Source organism: Trichosurus vulpecula, chromosome 6, assembly GCF_011100635.1.
Source record: "Trichosurus vulpecula isolate mTriVul1 chromosome 6, mTriVul1.pri, whole genome shotgun sequence".
NCBI classification, from domain to species: domain Eukaryota; kingdom Metazoa; phylum Chordata; class Mammalia; order Diprotodontia; family Phalangeridae; genus Trichosurus; species Trichosurus vulpecula.
Window position 1 is genome coordinate 220,317,205 of NC_050578.1, and position 18,642 is coordinate 220,335,846.

The 18,642-nt window shown below is 36.3% G+C and overlaps 1 protein-coding gene across 1 annotated transcript in view; it reads left to right on the top strand.

Moving 5' to 3' along the window:
- Window positions 1-18,642, top strand: part of UEVLD (UEV and lactate/malate dehyrogenase domains) — a 54,525-nt gene that overhangs the window by 16,261 nt on the left and 19,622 nt on the right. Inside the window, exons 4-7 of the mRNA XM_036764187.1 lie at window positions 178-341; window positions 1,940-2,075; window positions 3,298-3,407; window positions 5,832-5,934. Coding sequence (XP_036620082.1) covers window positions 178-341; window positions 1,940-2,075; window positions 3,298-3,407; window positions 5,832-5,934 — 513 coding nt within the window. The remainder of the gene's footprint in view (window positions 1-177; window positions 342-1,939; window positions 2,076-3,297; window positions 3,408-5,831; window positions 5,935-18,642) is intronic.

Consider the following 18,642-nt stretch of genomic DNA (forward strand, 5'->3'; position numbering starts at 1 on the left):
GTAACCTTTAGCTCACATCTCTCATAAGCCTCTGTTTGAATTTGTAGAAATCCACTTATTTGACTGGAATGAATTTGTTCTACAAAGCTAAGCCTACCTGGAGTATATCAGCTACAGTTTGTATTTTGTTATCTTTGAAAGATGAATTTGCTGCAGATTTTGTTTTGTCTTAAATAGGTAATACGTATAATATACCAATTCGTTTGTGGATTTTGGATTCTCACCCTTTTGCACCCCCCATTTGCTTCTTGAAGCCAACTCCAAATATGGGAATCTCAGTGGGAAAACATGTGGATGCTCAGGGCAGAATATATCTGCCCTATCTACAAAACTGGAGTCATGTAAGACCCATTTAGTTTTTGTTTTTAAAATTTTTGTTTTTCTTAGTATTTCCCTTCCATATTGACAGTGCAGATAATGAAAGTGCTACATTTTTCTCCTGCTATAATGGTCAAATAGTTTACCTTCTTTTAAAAGAGTGCTTTGAAACTAAGAGAGAATGGGTGAGGAGGTGTTAAGATATTTTATAGAAAAAAGGATAAATAATATTAAACCTGATGTAGATTCAGCTGACAAAAAATTATCAATGGTTAGGATTAGATTAATTAGGATAATTAGATTGAGTTTTTGTGATGTGAATTTGCAGGATGGAGGGTTTTTTTTCATGATTTATTTCTTAATATATATTGCTCTTCAACTAACTAAAGTGTGTGAGTAAATATTTGGGCAAAGTTTCAGAATTTATGTAGTAATGTACTAGTTTTAGGTAGGAAAGATCCTCATATTGACATACATAAGTTGACATTTTAAAGTTAAAAAAAATCCTCCCCATTAGCATTGAATTACAGAACAGTTTCAAGAGTTACTTCTTATCCTGACTTTTAAGTATCTGAAGGCCCAAGAACTTCTCTGAGCTCCTTAGTTAGGTAGGGGAGTAGAATTTAAAAGTTGAGTTTTTATACAGAATAATTCTGATTTGCCATAGACCTCAGGTTATATTGTTGTTCACAAGATCAAACCCCAAAATCTGAAATAGTTTTGGACAGAATTTCATTAGGTCATTTGGTAGAGAAGAGTGAGCTGGAATTCCAAGAAGGTGTGGCTCCCTCCCTTCCAGGCTCTAGAAAGTTTACATTATATAAGATTTAGACCAGGGCACTCACCACGTAGTACACCATTAAGCAATTTTGCTGAGAGAACAATTTGAAAGCAAGGTAGATTGATATAGATATCAGTAAATATAAAGAGAAAGAAAATTTGGGCGAAGCCAAAACACAAGCTTGCAAGGATTCAAAACAAGACTTGAGTGTTTTGGGTGGATCCAGAACCTGAGGGAACCCAAAATTCCTCGTATTTCCCTTCTTTGGCATTTCTGGAGAGTTATTGGGGTCAGGGTGTTGTTTTAGGTCAAACTATATCTAGTCACATAAAGTTAGGTTTAAGCAGCAAAATAATAAGTTTTATTTGGCTATTATATTGTCAAATAACATTTATTAATGGCAGGAGAAGGAAAATGTTGATTCCCCCAAACTCACATTTGTATTAATGCTTAGTTATGTCCTCTCAGAACTAGAATAATACTTTTGTTACTTATTCTTCACTATCCTTTTTTTTTTTTCACTTTTTTTAAAGCGTATGGCTCTAATTTGATTTGCTTTCTTTGCTATGTCTGGTTGATGGCTAATCTGAACCTTCCTGCTTTGTGTTTTCTTACAGTCCCTGGCATAACTGTTAACATAGTATTTCTTGCTTTGACATGATTCTCTAAGTTATTTGAGGCTCTCGCTCATTTGAATATAAATTCATGCTAATTTTATATTTTTATTCTGTGCTTCCTTGTGATAGGGCATTACTGACCTTGAGAATACATTTTTATCATAATTAGGGAACTCTCCTAGGTCTTAGAGATGGTAACTTTTTCTTTATGTTTCTTCCCTAGCCTAAATCAGTCATCACTGGATTAATCAGAGAAATGATTATCAAGTTTCAGGAAGAGCTTCCTCTGTATTCCTTATCTTCTTCTGATGAGGCTCAGCAGGCAGAATTGCTAGCCTATATTTCGAAGATCACTCAAGGTTTGTATTCTTGTAAGAGATCAGAATGTTGTTGGAACTTTGAAACCTTTACTGTCATTCTCTTTCTTCCCTCTATATTTTTAATTAAAAGTCATGGTGTGTCAGGTTTATGTAAGTAATATCAGATAATGTGTTTACATATATGTACACATAAACCTATTTATTATAATAATTATTGGAAAAGTAGTCCTTTGTATTTGGAAGCATTTAAGGTTATATAAGCCATGTTCAGCATTGGTATACCGGCACTTTCCCTTCTGATGAGCTGACAAATTTGCAATTTTTTTCTCCTATATGAATATGGTACTTACTGAAAACCAAGGTGTCAGGTAGATTTCGTCTATCTTTGGAAATTTGGTAAGATGATGAACTGAACATGTCTGCATTGCAGATATTACCAAAATCCTTTACATTTTTATTTTCTAAATATAAATGATAACATAACTTCCCTTAGAGACTTTTTTATCTCATAATTGGTAGTGATAGATGTATGAGTATGATGATACAAAGGATCACCGTCAACTGTTTGAAGACTGGCTTCTGTGACTAGGATTTTGTTGATAAAATCTATTGTGATGAAAACACTTTGTATAAGTTAAGGTGCCAGGTAAACATATACAGATATTAATTCTTAGGACTAATGTTTTGTGAAACTCAAAAATCTTGATTTGATCAGTTTTGTCTCACCTCCTGAGATCTGATACACTTTGAAAAACATAACAAAACACAAGATTCAGAATCAGACAGAGTATTTTGGACATAGCCAAAATGGGAATTTGTTTTATTTGACTGTCATATTAACTACTACTGCGGCTTGGTTTTTTGTTGTTATTGTTGTTCAATTTAGGGCCTGGATAGTAGGAAGAAGGGGACTTTTGGGATAGTATCAATAAAAAAAAAAGAAAAAGAAAAAAGGTCATTAAGAATTTTTTTTAATACACAAAAGACAACAGAAGGAAGATCAGAGAGAATCACAGATAAGGAGGACAGCTTTGAAACTTACATGTTGACTTTATTTAGTATTTAAAAAGAAAAGCAAGCTGTACATAATAGAAATTTGTAGTTTCATGTACAGCAATACTCATTTTCTTTTCTACTGTGTATTTGGAAATTCACATTTTATTTAATGTTAGTTCAGAATGTAAAAAGGAAATTAAAAAGAAATGTCAAAGATTTTCTGTATCATTTTAGAATTGTGCTGACATTCATCTCTTTTTTTTAGGTATCTCAGATATAAATTCAAAAAATCAAGAAAACAAAAGTGTCAATAAAGTTACTGTGGTTGGAGGTGGAGAGTTGGGAATTGCTTGTGTATTAGCAATTTTAGCAAAGGTACAAGAATTTTATCGTAATGGTTACTAATGTCATTGTTGAATGTATTAACAGTTTCTGGTATACTTTTGTTTCAATTCAGATATTTGATATACAAAAAAATAGTTTCAATTTGTGTTACAAATTTACCTCTTTCCCTTAAAATAAACTTAGTAAGTTGATTAAAACAGCTGAAAGCTTTCATCATTGATGTTGCACAGTTAGCAGTTAGTCATGAAATATGCTTTGAAATAGTCATTTGAACAATGTCTTCATTATAATCAACAGAAAAACTGCAACTGAATATCTGATTTAGTCACATAGATTCTTTTGTGTCTTTTGTGAATCATTCAGCTTTTATTTAGCTTGCCAATCTAGTGTCATCCTTCTCCCTTAGTTTTCATTTATTTTAGCTCTTTTTGCAATTAGCATTTTAGAAAATGGTGACTTTGTTTTTGGATATAGTTCTTTTTTTTCTTTCTGGTTATACATAGTCCAGTCATTGTGGGGTATCTCAGCTGTTTCCTTAATTAACATTCTTTGACACTGTTAACCCTGACTTGATAGCTTATGATTTATTTAGCTGTATTTTGTTAATGAAACACAGCATGCAGATAACTTGTATTTCTCATAGAGTTCATGTCTCTTTTACTGTTTCTTCACTTTGTAAATTAGGGTCAGATGGGTTAAATCCATTTTTTAGAATAGCTTTAAAAGTGTGCTAAGCTATTTGTCCAATGTTAAAGTAAGGTTCTGCTAGGGAATTTCTCAGCCTGAGTCTGCGGATTTTTCAGGGAGAAACTCATCCACTAGCTGGATCCATTGGTTGGTGGTCAGCTAACCTGAGTAGCCAAAATGAAAAGAAACAGATTTATTAACTGATAATAGCTTCACCTTCCTCCAGTGGGGAATTTGGTTTGTTTGCTTCTCCAGGCTCACTTAGAATACATAGCCCGTTAGCATCCTAGGACAAGTTAGGATTCCTAATAAAGCATCTCACTTCAGTATCAGGGGTAGAGTAGAGAAAGGGGGGATCTGCCTAGGGAAAAAGGAGAAAACTCTGTGGGAGTAATTGTCTTGCATTTGGTGGGGTTTGTTGTCTGAATAAGAAAGCATTCCCTGTGCTAGGGCCAAAAGAAGATACTTTTACATTTGTTAAAGAAGTCCTTTTGATCTAAATAAGATAACTGGGTTGAGGCAACTATTTATTCAGAGCTGTAGACAACAAATATTTTTTGCAGTAGTGAATGGGGCCATCTGGCTTTACTATTTACACAGTTATATTTTATTTCTCCTTCACTGTACCTAGTCTCAATGAAGAGTACACCCTTAGGAATATTACTTATGTCTACCTAGAGATGGGAGCTATATTTTTAATTTTTATTAACATTCTTCTTTGCCTCTGAATTTTTAAGTTTTCAACCAAGGTTTACATAGTCTCAGGCCAATAGGTCTAATTTGTTCAAATGACTTTGAATGACTTTGAATTAAATATGATAGCCAGAAGATTAAGAACAAAACTCTTACGATTATATGAGTTATATATAGAAGGTAATAGGTTCACACTGTTCATTTCTGAGAGGTACTGTGGCTTTAGGGATAGAGAGCTGCTTGGAGCCTGGAGGATTTGAGGCTGCTGGCCTCCCCCTCCCCTCATACTGTCTGTGTGACCCTACACCAGTCACTTATTAATCTCTCAGTGCTTAAGACAATTCATTGTCTCTAAGACTAAAAATTTCAGAGTAGGTGTTAACATGTATTTGTTGATGGAGGGAGTTTCTTTTTTTTTCTTCTGTTTATTGTTCTCCCATATGTTGATGAATTATGTGTTCTCATCAATGTGGGCATTCCCTTAAATGGTAAAATCACAGCCCATCTAGACTAACTCTTGTCCTTGTCCCATAAATCCTCCACCAAGAGTCCACTTAGTGTGCTGGGGGTCCTCCTCTAGCCCACCGTGACATCCATTGGTAGGCCATCCATTGGTTGCTCCTTCACTGTGACTCTCCTACTTCATACATGTCTGATATTTTTTATGCTACTACACAGTTCTTTATTTTTTCCCTATCATTTTCCCATTATCATTTTCGATATTATTTTTAAATGCATTTTTGAAGGCTAGCTTGTATTAACAAATGGACTAGATTTAGGGTCTCCAATTTAAACCTTCCTAGAATCCTGCTTTTTAGCAGCCGGACCAAATAGATCACTTTCCTTAATTTTTGTATTCATCAGTTGTTCAGTTGGTAATTTTTTGACATTTTTGTTATTTTGCAGAGATGAAGTCTTTTTCATCTTCACATATCAAGTGGGATCTGTCTGTGTTGAGTTATAGGTGTTGCTGTTCATTGTTTAGCATGTTCTAAAATGTGCTGAATCTGGACCTGATCATTTCTGAAGTGAATGCCATTGTTTTCTTGCAGTACTGATTTTTTTTTAACACAGGGTATTGCAGACAAGGTGGTCCTTATAGACTTCTCAGAAGGAACAAAAGGAGGAACAATGGACATGGATATTTTTGAGCTGCAAAATGTGGAAATCAGCAAAGGTATGGCTATTTTGTTTGAGAGAAGCTTGCTATATGACCTTTGGTATTCATCTGAAGAATTTTCAAGGAGAAAGGGAACATTTTAGACGTTATGTAGTACAGAGGAAATAGACTGGAAGAGGATAAGTGACTTGCCCCACCTCATAGCCAGTTAAAGACACAACTGGACCCAGGTCTTTTTAGTGTATTGACTTTTTTTCCTACCCAGTCCTGCCTCTTGGCAAGTGACTTTGTCCCTCTGGATGATTCTTCTTGAGTTTTACACTGCCTGATTGACAGCGTTTACCTCTGGTTTAGATATAATTCAGTCATGAGGATGTGATCTCCACTGCAGCATCAGGCCACAGCAGCTGCTGAGATATTCATGTTCAAACCACACTTTGATGATACTTACAGCAGTATTGTGTTTACAGGAGGATGGAAATAAGTTATATGGAAACACTGCTGGAGTCTTCCAGGAGCCAAAGAAACTGTTTATATGTTAGCCAATGTAGATTTTATTTAAAAAGAAAAGAAAAAATGTTTTTAAAGGTCAATTAAAAAAAAACTTTGTCCCCTAAAATGTAGTCCCCTCTATATGTTGAAGTTTAGGGGTGCTGGGACCCTGAAATTCAAGGGCAAGCAACACAGGTCCTGCCTCCAGTGAATTTGACCTAAACCTTCTGTCAACCAAAGACAAGACTTATTAGAACACTAGTCTGGGTGGGCAAGATTTTAAGAATCCACCCCTTTGGCCAGATTTTTAAGGAATCTAAGCATTTGTGATGCTTGTATTGACAAGCTGGCCAGATTGAATCTGAGTATTGGCCAGATTCTTAAGGAATCTGAGCATTTGTATCACTAATGCAAGTGGGCCAGATTCTTAAGGAATCTGAGCAATTTAATGGGGGGGGCAAGATGGGCCTTATATACAGAAAGACTGTGGGAAGGACCTAGGAGTGGCCAAGTAGTCTGCGCTGTCTGGGAAGTAACAGAGAAGGATGTGGAAGGGCCAGGTGCCCCAGGTGAATGCCAGGCACCTGGGCCACCTGGGAAAGTCCAGGGGCTTTTCCTTTTTGGGGTCCTGATCCCAAAGACATGATCTTTTCCTTTTAGAGGTTGAGATCCTCTCCCCATCATATAGCCCAATCTTTTGCACATAGTAAGGTCTTAGCAAATACTTTAATGAATGAGCAATCTATTTCACATGAGTACTTTCTTAGCCCAGTTCTAAGCTAATGGATGAAATAAAACACATAGGTAGGTGTCAGGAGAAGGTGATTTTTTTTTTAGGATATTGTTTGGTTTAGAAATTAAATTTCATGTCAGAACTTCAGTGTAGAAAGTGGCTCCTGTCATTACTTATGGCCTCATAGTGGTAGAATTGAAAGATTCATTCGTGACAAGGAGTTATGATGTCATAGTTAGGCTTTAGCTTTGTACCTATCCACTTTCTTATATGTTCTTTCTTAAGGAATTTTTATCCATTCCTTCAATATTTATTTGACAAACATTTATTTAGCATCCATGTGTCAGGCACATTGGGCTAGGTGTTAGTGGGGTTAACATGCAGTCTCTGACCTCAAAAAACTTTGATTCTAGTTTGTACATAGTTACTATTCTGGCTTTTTCTTGAGGCCACTCTGTTTTCAATCTCCCAGCAAAACTCCTGTTAATATCTGCTTTATTCCTTTTGTTAATTTAGCTTTAATATCTGGCCTTTAAAAATATCGTTTTGTAATTCAGTTCCCCTACATCTCTTAACTACTCCCATTGATGGAGTTTGTTTCTGAACTGGGAATCCCTGGCTCTAGTTTGAATGAGACCCATACAGTTTTTATGACATTATACTTAAGCTATATAAAGTGACTATGCAAGCCCTGGTAGCCCTTCCCTAGCCAGAAAAGCTCTTTAAGCGTGGGTCATGTTTAACGTCAGAATTGACCTGTGGACTAAGCACTGGCTAAGTTCTGAGAGCGTCTTCAAGATAATTGGTCACCATGTAATGATTTTATTTTTTGACTATAGCAATTCATGAAGATTGTCTACTAGGTATAACACTGTATACTGAGGTATAAAAGGGTTTTAATCTGCAGTTGTGAAAAGAGTAACCAAAAATGAAATAATGGATCCTTTTTTCTGTTGAAGTATACTTATCTCTGATCTCTCCCCTTCTCCTGAAGTCCTATTTCTGTATCTTACCTTACCATGTGGAGGCTTTGGGTTCTCAAATGCTATGCTAGGGGTAGCCAAGCTCTAGCAGATCCTATCAAGCTAAAAAGGTTTTGAGAAGAAGTTCAGGCATAGGTACATCAAGAAGTGCTGCTGTAAATATTTTGGTATATGTGGTGACTTTTGTTATTGACTTCCTTTGGATATATTCTATCAGTGGAGTCTATGAGTCAAAGGGTATAAATATCTTAGATACTCTATGCATAATTCCAAACTGCTTTTGAGAATGCACCATTTCATGTCTCTACTGGCAATGCAATAAAATAGCTATCTTAGGGGTAGCTAGGTGGTGCAGTGAGTAGAACGCTGGCCTTGGAGTCAGGAGGACCTGAGTTCAAATCGGGCCTCAGAGACTTGACACACCTTACTAGCTGTGCTGTGTGACCTTAGGCAAGTCACTTAACCCCAACTGCCCTGCCTTCCTCCCTCCAAAAAGAAAAAGAAAGAAAAAAATACCTATCTTTCCACAGCCCCAGCAGGAGATAACTGAGCTAGTTTTTACTAGGTTGGTGACCTACAAAGGGCCAGGTATCCAGTCTCCCTGCTTGTCCTGAGAAAAGATTCTTTCCTCTGTGTGTGAGGGGTAAGAATCAGTGATTCATAACCTTGTGGGTTAGTCAAGTCAGGTCAACAAGCATATGTTTATTGTTGCGCCAGGCCCTGTGCTGAGCGTTGGGGATATAAAGAAAGGCAGAGACAGACTCTACTCTCAAGGAGTTCATAATGTAATGGGGGAAACAACATTTAGACAACTTTATACAAATAAGGTATAGACAGAATAAACTGGAGGTAAGCTCAGAGGGGAGGCACTAGGGTCTGGAAAAGCTTCTTGTAGAAAGTAGTATTTTGGTTGACACTTGAAGTAAACCAGAGAAGCTGGGCTGAAATGAGGAGGGAGAGAATTCCAGGCAGGAGGGACAGCTGGTGAGGATGCCTGGCATTGAGCTAGAGTATCAGGGTCACTGTCCCTGGAACTTAAGAGTATGTGGAGAGGGGGAGGTAAGGTATAGGACAACCAGGAGGGTAGGAAGTGGGCAGGTTATTGAATGGATTTAACACCTAGTTCACATCCACAGGGATTGGAGTAGAAATTTTGATGGGCTTAGGAAAATGAGAGAGTAAGAAATAATTTTTAAGCCTGGGGCACATGGGACATGGATTTGGAGAGGGTAGTGAGAGTGTGCTAGAATCCTAGAAGGACAGAGAGAGGAACAGGGGTAGAAAGGGAAATGGGAGCAGTTTTTTCTGCTTTAGTCTTTTCTTCTTTTCTCTCAAGGGATAAAGGATTTGTCTTTTAATTTGTTAGTTAACTTAACACAGTGCCTAGAACATAGTAGCTGTTTCATAAATATTTGTTGGCTGACTGGCTGACTTCTCTAACCCAAGGGATGATTCTGAGGAGGTGAGGAGTCCGGGTCAAATCAGCTGCACTGAGCTGGCTTTTTGGAGAAACCTCCTTTGAGAAACCTGAGGGATGTTTCTTATGGGTAGGTCTAAGATTACCTGTGTCAAGTAAACATGTCTTTCACATAATTGTTGCTTAACTGTAAGGGGTTGGTGCCGACCCCGGGGCTGTTGGGACCACTAGCACTTGGCCTGTTTCCTGGGTAAACCAGACAGGCTTAGTAGGAGTGGAACAACATGGCGCCCGGAGGAAGGGCCTCTGCCTTTGGGAAGCCCCTATAGTCTTCCTACATGCAGGCAGAGCCTGTCCTCAAGGGAAACACGAGCCCGGAAGGAGAGACCCAGTTGGCCATTACCTAATGCTTCTGAACCATTACCTAATGCAGTGCCTTGTTACTTTACTGGGACATCTTTGATACTTTACTGGGACATCCTGCCTCATTTCTCACGTAGCCCATGGAGCTCTGATACAGCACGTAGCTCTGATGCAGAAATGCTGCCTATATTGCAACATGCCTGATTATTCCCATGCCCATGCAGATACCTGTACTGAAACATTTCTGTTCTTTCCCATGCTGTCATCGTCGTACTCATTGGCCCCTTGCTTATAATCATGCATTGCAAACCCCATAAAAAGGGATGATTTCCCGCAATAAATCGGAGTTGCTTCCATCTTGACTTCTGCCTCATTCATCGCGTACCGAGATAGGTCTTTGCCGGTCAAGGACCCCCAGAGGAGACCCCAACACTTAACAATGTTTATTGAATTAAATTTGGAAATTTACCATTTGTAGGAGGAGAGGGTCATGTACAATTTTCCTGATACTGCTTAATGGGAACTATGACTGAATCCAGAAGTAGTACAACTATATTATTATATAGTTAACAAAAAGAAGTCACATCTCAGGTGAAGAATCACAATAGTGGCGATGATGCACCATGTGCATGTTTTCTCTTTTATTTCACTTAGAATAGGTTTTGTTTGGTGTTATATATACTTTGTATTTTGTAAAAATTCATTATGGTATGTGGTTTATTTTCATTTCTGACATTTGAAAGTCTCCAGAGAGAATAGTGGCCTTAGTGATCTTTTGGCAGGCCTTATGTGAATTCTCCTTTGGGAGAGCCATGGGGAGCCAGATTTTCCCAAGAGGCCTAGGTTATATCCTGAGTTATTTAAAACACTCTTTCAAATCACTAGCAAACCATTTAATGGATGTACCCTAGTGGATTTGTTGTCTCATATGACTTGAAGTAATTATTGTGTTTTCCCTAAGTCTCTTTTCTAAGATGCTGATGTTCCATAATTTGTAACCATATAACATTAAGGGGAGAATATTGGTGTGAAAGAGATGAATTTCTGTAGCAGTAGTTTAGCATCATTGAAAGCATGGCACAATTTCCCAGATACAGTCTGTCCTGATCTCTTCTTTCTACTCATTTTTTGGTCAGGTTCATTGTCCATCTGGCCTATTGTCCAAAATATGCCTATCAATAGACTAATTTACTTGGACACATATTTGGCTGCTTATTATAATGTGGGCACAATGTACTTCCGTTCTTTTTGTTTTAGCCCAATCTTTTTCATTGCCATGGATTTCACCAAGGAAGCTTTGTAGTGTTCCAAGGTAATCCATACAATAACCAAAAGGGAGATTTTGGAAGACTGTATTATGATTATGTGGTAACCCAAGCACCTACATTAGGGAAGGAGGTAAAAGGAAATCCATGTAAAAGATTTATGTGTCCAAAATAGGTTTTAAAAATAGATTTTACAACTTTTTGGAGACAGGAGTAGGATGATATGGGCCTTCGAATTGGCATCTAGACTGGCACGTTGGTTTGGCAGACCCCCTGATTGTAGTGAGGTGGTAGTTCCAAAGATGGTTTCCCAGCTTTTCCATTTTTGTACAGGAAAGATCTCATTTCTGACGTGTTCAAGATGCAAGCTTCCTCCTTTTCAGGGTTCCAAGATAGTGATTGGTGAGGAGCAAGGTGATATCTGTTACCTTTGCTTTGAAAGCTACACTTTGGGATCTTCAGGCTCAGTAATTGGAGGAGGGGTATGAGGGCATGTTACCTGATTGACCCAAGGTTACCTAGTGAGGGGGAAATAAATCTTCCTATTTCTGATGCCAGGTGCTGTGATGTGGCATGGGCCCAGATAAAAATTTATTTATGAAGTTACCAGGAAAAGAAAGTAGAGAATTTGGGAGCTATTTCCAGGACTAAAAGCAAAAAGCAAGGGACAGTTAACACTTGCAGAATACATGTCAGCTGAAATGGACAGAATTCAGAAGCAACACCAGGTCTGAATGGTTATTGAAAGATTATTCTTACACATGAGAAATCAAACACCTTATAAATTTGCTTGTTTTGTTTTTTCCCTCCTTAGGATTTTATATGTGAATGTTAACTCAGATTTCATGGAGAAGAGACAATAAATTTCCAATATACAAAGATTCTAATAAGGCCTCATTTATTACTGTAATTATAAATAAACATGTATATGCATGTTTATATTCTGTAACAAGCAATATTGTTTCACACACATTCTTCATTGTGAGAAAGTATAGCACTTGTAGTTATAAAATTCTATGGAGCAAAATCATACCTTTATATACACAATAAAGAGGAGTACGGAACTAGAGATCAAACATTATGGAAAGCATTAAAACTGTTAATGCTTTGTTGACCCTGTTATGTATTTCATGTTGACATTGGTGAGCATCTGTCTATCAGTTTAAATACCTCACGTGTCAGTCCCACTAAGTCATTGAACAGGAATCTTGTCTATCATATTCTATGTGATTTTCATGTGTTTATGGGAGATACCTTGCCTGAGGAGAGCTTTTAATGCTACATTAAATTCTTTGTATTTATAATGTTGTTAATATGTAAATTGTTTTCCTAGTTCTTCTCACTTCACTCTGTATTAGTTCATACAAATCTTTTCAGGTTCCTCTGACACTGTTCCTTTCATAATTTCTTATGGCACAATCACATTCCATTATGTTCATAGACCATACTTTGTCCAGCTAATACTTAGTTGATGGGCACCCCCCTAGTTTCTAGTTCTTTGATACCACAGAAAGAGCTTCTGTAAATATTTTTGTACATAAAGGATCTTTTCCTCCTCCTTCGATTTCTTTAGGGGTGTAGGCCTAGCAGTGGCATTGCTAGGTTAAAGGGCATGCACAGCTTAGTGATTTTTTCAGCATAGTTCAAATTACTTTCCAGAATTGTGTGTACCAATTCACAGTTCCACCAATAGTGTGTTAATCAGTCAGTAAGTATTTACTAGGAGCATACTATGCTAAGTGCTAGGGATGCAAAGAAAGTCAAAAGACAATTCCTGCCCTCAAAGAGCTCATAGTCTAATAGGGGAGACAATTTGCGAACAACTATGTATAATCAGGCTATATACAGGATAAGTAGGAGATAATCAACAGTGAGAGGGCGTTAGTATTAAGTATTAAAGTATTAAGTATTAAAGGCGACTTCCTGTAGAAAGTGGGATTTTAGATGGAACTTGAAGGAAGTCAGGAAAGCCAAGAAATTGCGATGAGGAAGGAGAGCATTTCAGGAATGCGGGGCAAACAGTAAAAATTCCTGAAGCTCCAGTTTGGTTTGAAGAATACATGGAGGGTGGTGGATATGTGTAAGATGTAGAAGGACTGGAAAGGTGGGGGTTTGGGGAGTGGGGAATAGGTTATGAAGGACTTTGAACAGCAAACAAGATTTTATATTTGATCCAGGAGGTAATAAGGAGCCAGTAGGGTTTATTGAGCTGACCATGAGGGACATGGTCAGACCTACCATTTAGGAAAATCACTTTGGCAGCTCAGTGGAGGATGGACAAATGTGCCTGTTTTCCTGTAGGCTCTCCAAATTTGTTAGTTTCTTTTTTTGTCAACTTTGATGGGTATGAGGTAGTTCCAAATTGCTATAGTTTTCATTTCTCTGATTATTAATGATTTGGAACATTTTTTCATGTGGCTTTTGGTAGTTTGCATTTCTTCTATTGAAAACTCTTCATATCCTTTGATCATTTGTCTATTGATAAATGGTTCTTATTCTGATAAATTTGAATCAGTTCCTTATATATTTTAGAAATGATACCCTTATAAGAGAAACTTGCTACAAAGATTTTTTTTCCCCAGTTACTTGCTTTTCTTCTAATTTTAGTTGCACTGGGTTTTTTTTTTGTTTTTTTACAAAAACTTCTTAATTTATGTAATAAAAATTGTCCTTTTAATCTTCTGTTATTGTCTCTTTTCCTAGTTTGGCTATAAATTAGTTCTGTATCCATAGATCTGAAAAAATATTTCTTCCTTGTTCCTCTAATTTCTTTATGATGTCACTCTTAATGTCTAAGTCATATATCCATTTGGGGATTGTTTTGATTTATGGCGTGAGATACTGGACTTTGCCTATTTTCTGCCAGACTTACTTTCCAGTTTTTTCAATACTTTTTGTCAAATAATGAGTGCCTACCCCTCCATAGCTGGCGTCTTAGGGTTTATCAAACCCAATACTACTATGTTTGTTTGCAATCCTAATCTGTTCCAGTGATTGACTTTTGTTTCTTAGCCAGTATTAAATCTTTTGATGATTAATATTTTATAATATACTTAGCGGTCTAATACTGCTAGATCTCCTTCCGTACAATGTTTTTTCCCATTATTTTTCGAGATCCTTGATCCTTTATTCTTATGGATGAATTTCTTTATATTTTTTCTAGTTCTAGAAAGTAACAAGTTTGATTTGTATGGCACTGAATAAGTGAATTAATAGAGGTATTACTGTCATTTTCATTATATTGGCTGTGAGAAAATAACATTTTAAAAATTATTTCAGTCTGTATTTTTGTAAAGAGAGTTTGTTAGGTGTATTTATATAATTCCTGTAGGTGTGTCTTGGTAGGTAGACTTCTAAAATTTTAATACATTTTTTGTTATTTTAAATGGAATTTCTCTTTCTGTCTCTTCCTGCTGGGTTTTGTTCATAATATACAGAAATACTGATGATTTGTGTGGATTTATTTTATATCCTGCTACTTTGCTGAATTATTTTTTCAATTACTTGTTAGCTGAATTTCTAGCATTCCATAAGTAAACCATCCTATCATATGGCAAAAGCAATCATTTTGTTTCTTCTTTGCTTATGCATGTTCCCTGATTTATTTTCTTATCCTGTTTCTGTAGCTAACATTTCTAGCACTATAGTAGGAGTGATTATGGGCATCTTTTCTTAAATTCTGACTTTAGTCTTCTAGTTTGTCTCTATTACATATAATGTCTTGGTTTTATATAGATGCTATATGTCATATTAAGGAAAGTTTCATTTAGTTTCCAAATTTTTTTCACAGGAAAGAGTATTATATATTGTCAAAAGTTTTTTTTTCTTCATTTTGATATAATTGTGATATTTATTATTTTTATCATTAATATGGCCAATTGTATTTATAGCCTTCCTGATATCGAACCAAGCCTATGTTCTTAGTATAAATTTAACCCATTCATAGTGTAATGTCTTTGTGAGGTATTTTTGTAGTCTCTTTGCTGATGTTTTATTTTAAATTTTTGCATCAGTGTTCATTAGGCATAGTGGTCTATAGTTTTCTTTCTCTGTTTTAACTCTCCTTGGTTTGATGATCAAGACCATATTTATTTCATAGAAGGGATTTGGTAAGACCTTTTTTTATACTTTTTCAAACAATTTCTATATTTGAATTAATTGTTCTTTGAATATTTGATAGAATTCACAAGTCTATTTTGTCCTAGGATTTTTTCCTTTGGGAACTAACTTATTTATGCCTTTTTCCATTTCTTATAAGATTGAATTATTTAAATTATCTATTTCTTGTTTTTTCATTCTTGACATTTTACATTTTTGTAAATAATCATACAGCTAACTTAGGTTGTTGGTTTTATTGACACATAGGTGGGCTAAGTAATTTTTAATAATTTTGTTTATTTCATTTGCATTTGTTGTGAATTTTCCTTATTCATTTTTGATTCTGGCAATTTTATTTTCTTTGTTGTTTTTAAAATTCATATTAGATAATGGTTTATTTTCAAAAAGAGCTTTATTCAGTGGATTTTTTTTTTACTTTCTATTTTATTAAATTTCTTTGATTTTGAGAATTTCTGTTTTGGTGTTTAACCACAACACAGGTGGATTTTATTCAAATTACAAATAACCCAGAAAGTAATGAAAAAAAATGTAGTAGGCATTATTCTGAGAATATTTAAGAATGGAACTGAAATGAAGACCACATTTGAAAAATGGGAGAATATCTAAGGATTTTTATAGCAAAGTCTTTAAACAGTGAAAGATAATGGAACGTTCAGGTAGTTCACATCTAAACTGTAAACACCACAGTGCCAAATCTGCTTCACAAGAAAGTTAAAATAGCATTAAATGACAGTGGGGCTAGACCAAATCTACAAGGAAGCAGTCCATGCTGAAAACAATACAGTTTGGAGGGCATTAGATTCTCAAGTTATCCATCAAAAGCTTAGGAAGAAATCTTTGATTTTATTACCCCACAAAGGAGAACTAGAAACTATAAATAACTGTTGGCTCCTTTACCTACTTTTTCATTTTTACACAACTTCTTTACACTTGCATTATTAAATTAACAGAATTATTTACACTTGCATTTAGGACATTCTTGATGGAAGTATGAGAAAGGAACATAAGACTTTTTTGCTAATGATCTTTTTTGAAATAAATTTTTTTTGATATATTTTGCTTTTACATTTCCTGACTTTGCTTCTTTAGTCCTCTTCTCCTTTTTGAGAGCCTTCCCTTATAGCTAAGATTTTTATTAAAAAAAAAAAAGAAAAAAAATTCATCAAAGCCAATATTTCTTTAAAATCTGACGTTATATGCGGTTTTTTCCTACAACTGGGGACCCTTCACGTCTGCAAATTAATGTTATGGGTGTGTCTTCTCATGTGTCTGATTGGGGCCAAGCATGTTCTTTATAATCATGCAATATTCGTTTTTGGTTGTTTTGTGGTAGTTCTTTCCATTTACATTGTTGTGGTCGTTGGGGAATTCTCTCGAGCTTTTGAGTGTGAAGGTCTGGTCTGATGATGTCAAAGATAGGAGACCAATCTGAAAGTAAAGAGATTTATTGGCATGCTAAGGAATCTGCTCTTGCTAATAGCAAATTCAGATTCTTAGGAATCCTGTAGATTCATACAAATTTGGTTTTTATAACTTTCAGGCCCATGTAGAGTACACAGTTAATCAGCAGCATTCCGCTGCAACTTAGGATGGATAAGTAAAGTATTTCTGTCAACAGGCAACCACATCATCATGAAACTTAAGTGAAAGCCAGATTTATTAATTACAAAAGGAATGAGCATATGTGTGGAACCCGAAGAGTTCACCATCCATACAGAAGTTTGTATTTTTATAACAGTTGGACAAAGGAAGGAAGAGATACCAGGAAGAGATGTGGCATGGGAGGAAGAAAGATGCAGTAAAGTTGGGAAAAAGACAAAATCCCTCCCAGAAGGGAGGAGCAAGGAGATATCAAAAGCTGCATTCTTTTCCCTTCCAGGGGTGGAGAACCAGCAACTTCAAAGCCACTTGTGACCCTCTGGGTCTTCAAGTGGGGCCCTTTAACTGGATTCATCCTAGGAGATTTGTTCTGTAAAGTTTGGATTCAGTCAAAGGGCTGAGCTTGAGGACCTAGAGGGCCACATGTGGCCTTGAGGCCTCAGATTCCTCACCCCCTGCCCAGCTGGACTATGAAGATAGGAGGATCTGCTTATCCGCAAAGGACCCCAGCTGCACAAGCATTTTCCCAGCCTGGCACAGACTGGCTGGCACCTGTTTTGTCTCCCAAGGACACACAGGGAATCAAGCTTGGGGTATAAACAAGAGAATCAAGCTTGGGGCTTAGATAGCAAATTATGTCAGCTGGGAAGGGGAGTGCCTTTGTCCTTGACATATTGAGGGCCTCCTACATTCTCTGTGTCCAGCGTTTCTGGAAAATACAGCAACTCAAAAAGACAAATTCAGGGAACCCCTTAACAGTCCTTAATATTTCCTAGGATAGGGAAGGAGTAGAGGGGGAAAAAGGATCAACTAAGTGAGAAAAGGGCAACTATTTGAAATGTACTTAGCAGGATTTATTATTAGAGTAAGAAAACATTCCTGTTCAAGGTCAGGAGACATGGAAAAGAGACCAGACACTTTTAGAATTGTAGAAGAAGTCATTTATTAGACAAAAGTTCAGGGTCTTTTATCCAAAGACAGCTGTTACAACAGTGGGCGAGACCATCTGTTTCACCATGTCCCTGCTTAAGGGTTTAGGGTCTTTCTAATATTAGGCCACTAAGTGGTTGGAGGGATTTCCATTTTGTTAGTCTAGCATAATGTAGTGAAATGATTGTGGTTCCTATTTTTGCCCCATGTAGGTATTTAATATATTGTTTTTCTGGCTCTGCTTACTTCATTTGGCAACACTTCATATAAGTCTTTACATGCTTCTCTGAATTCATTTTTGTTTCTTACATCACAGTAATATTCCATTATATTAATTATTTACCACAATACGTTTGACCATTTACCAGTCAGTAGACATCTACTTTTTTCCCAGTCATTTGCCGTTACAAAAAGTGCTGCTCTAAATATTTTATTGTACATTGGGCCTTTGTCTTTATCAACAACCTCTCTGGAGTATATACCTAATAGTGGAGTCTCAAAGGATGTGAACATGATTTACACAATTTAAAATCGTTTTCCAGAATGATTGTACTAATTCATAGCTCTGCCAACAATTTGTTAGTGTTCACATCTTTCTACAAGCCCTCCACTATTGGCTATTCCCATCTTTTGTCATCTTTGCCAGTTTGCTAGATATGAGGCGAAACCCTAGTGTTGTTTTGATTTTCATTTCTCTTATTAGTGATTTAGCATATTCTTTCATATGGTTGTTAATTGTTGTTCATGTGCTTTAACCACTTCTCTACTGAGTGAAGATTTTTTTTTTTCTGTTGCTTAATTGCTCAAAGAGAACAAAATCAGAACTGAAAATTTAGATAGAAAAATCACCTTGGCAGCAATGTA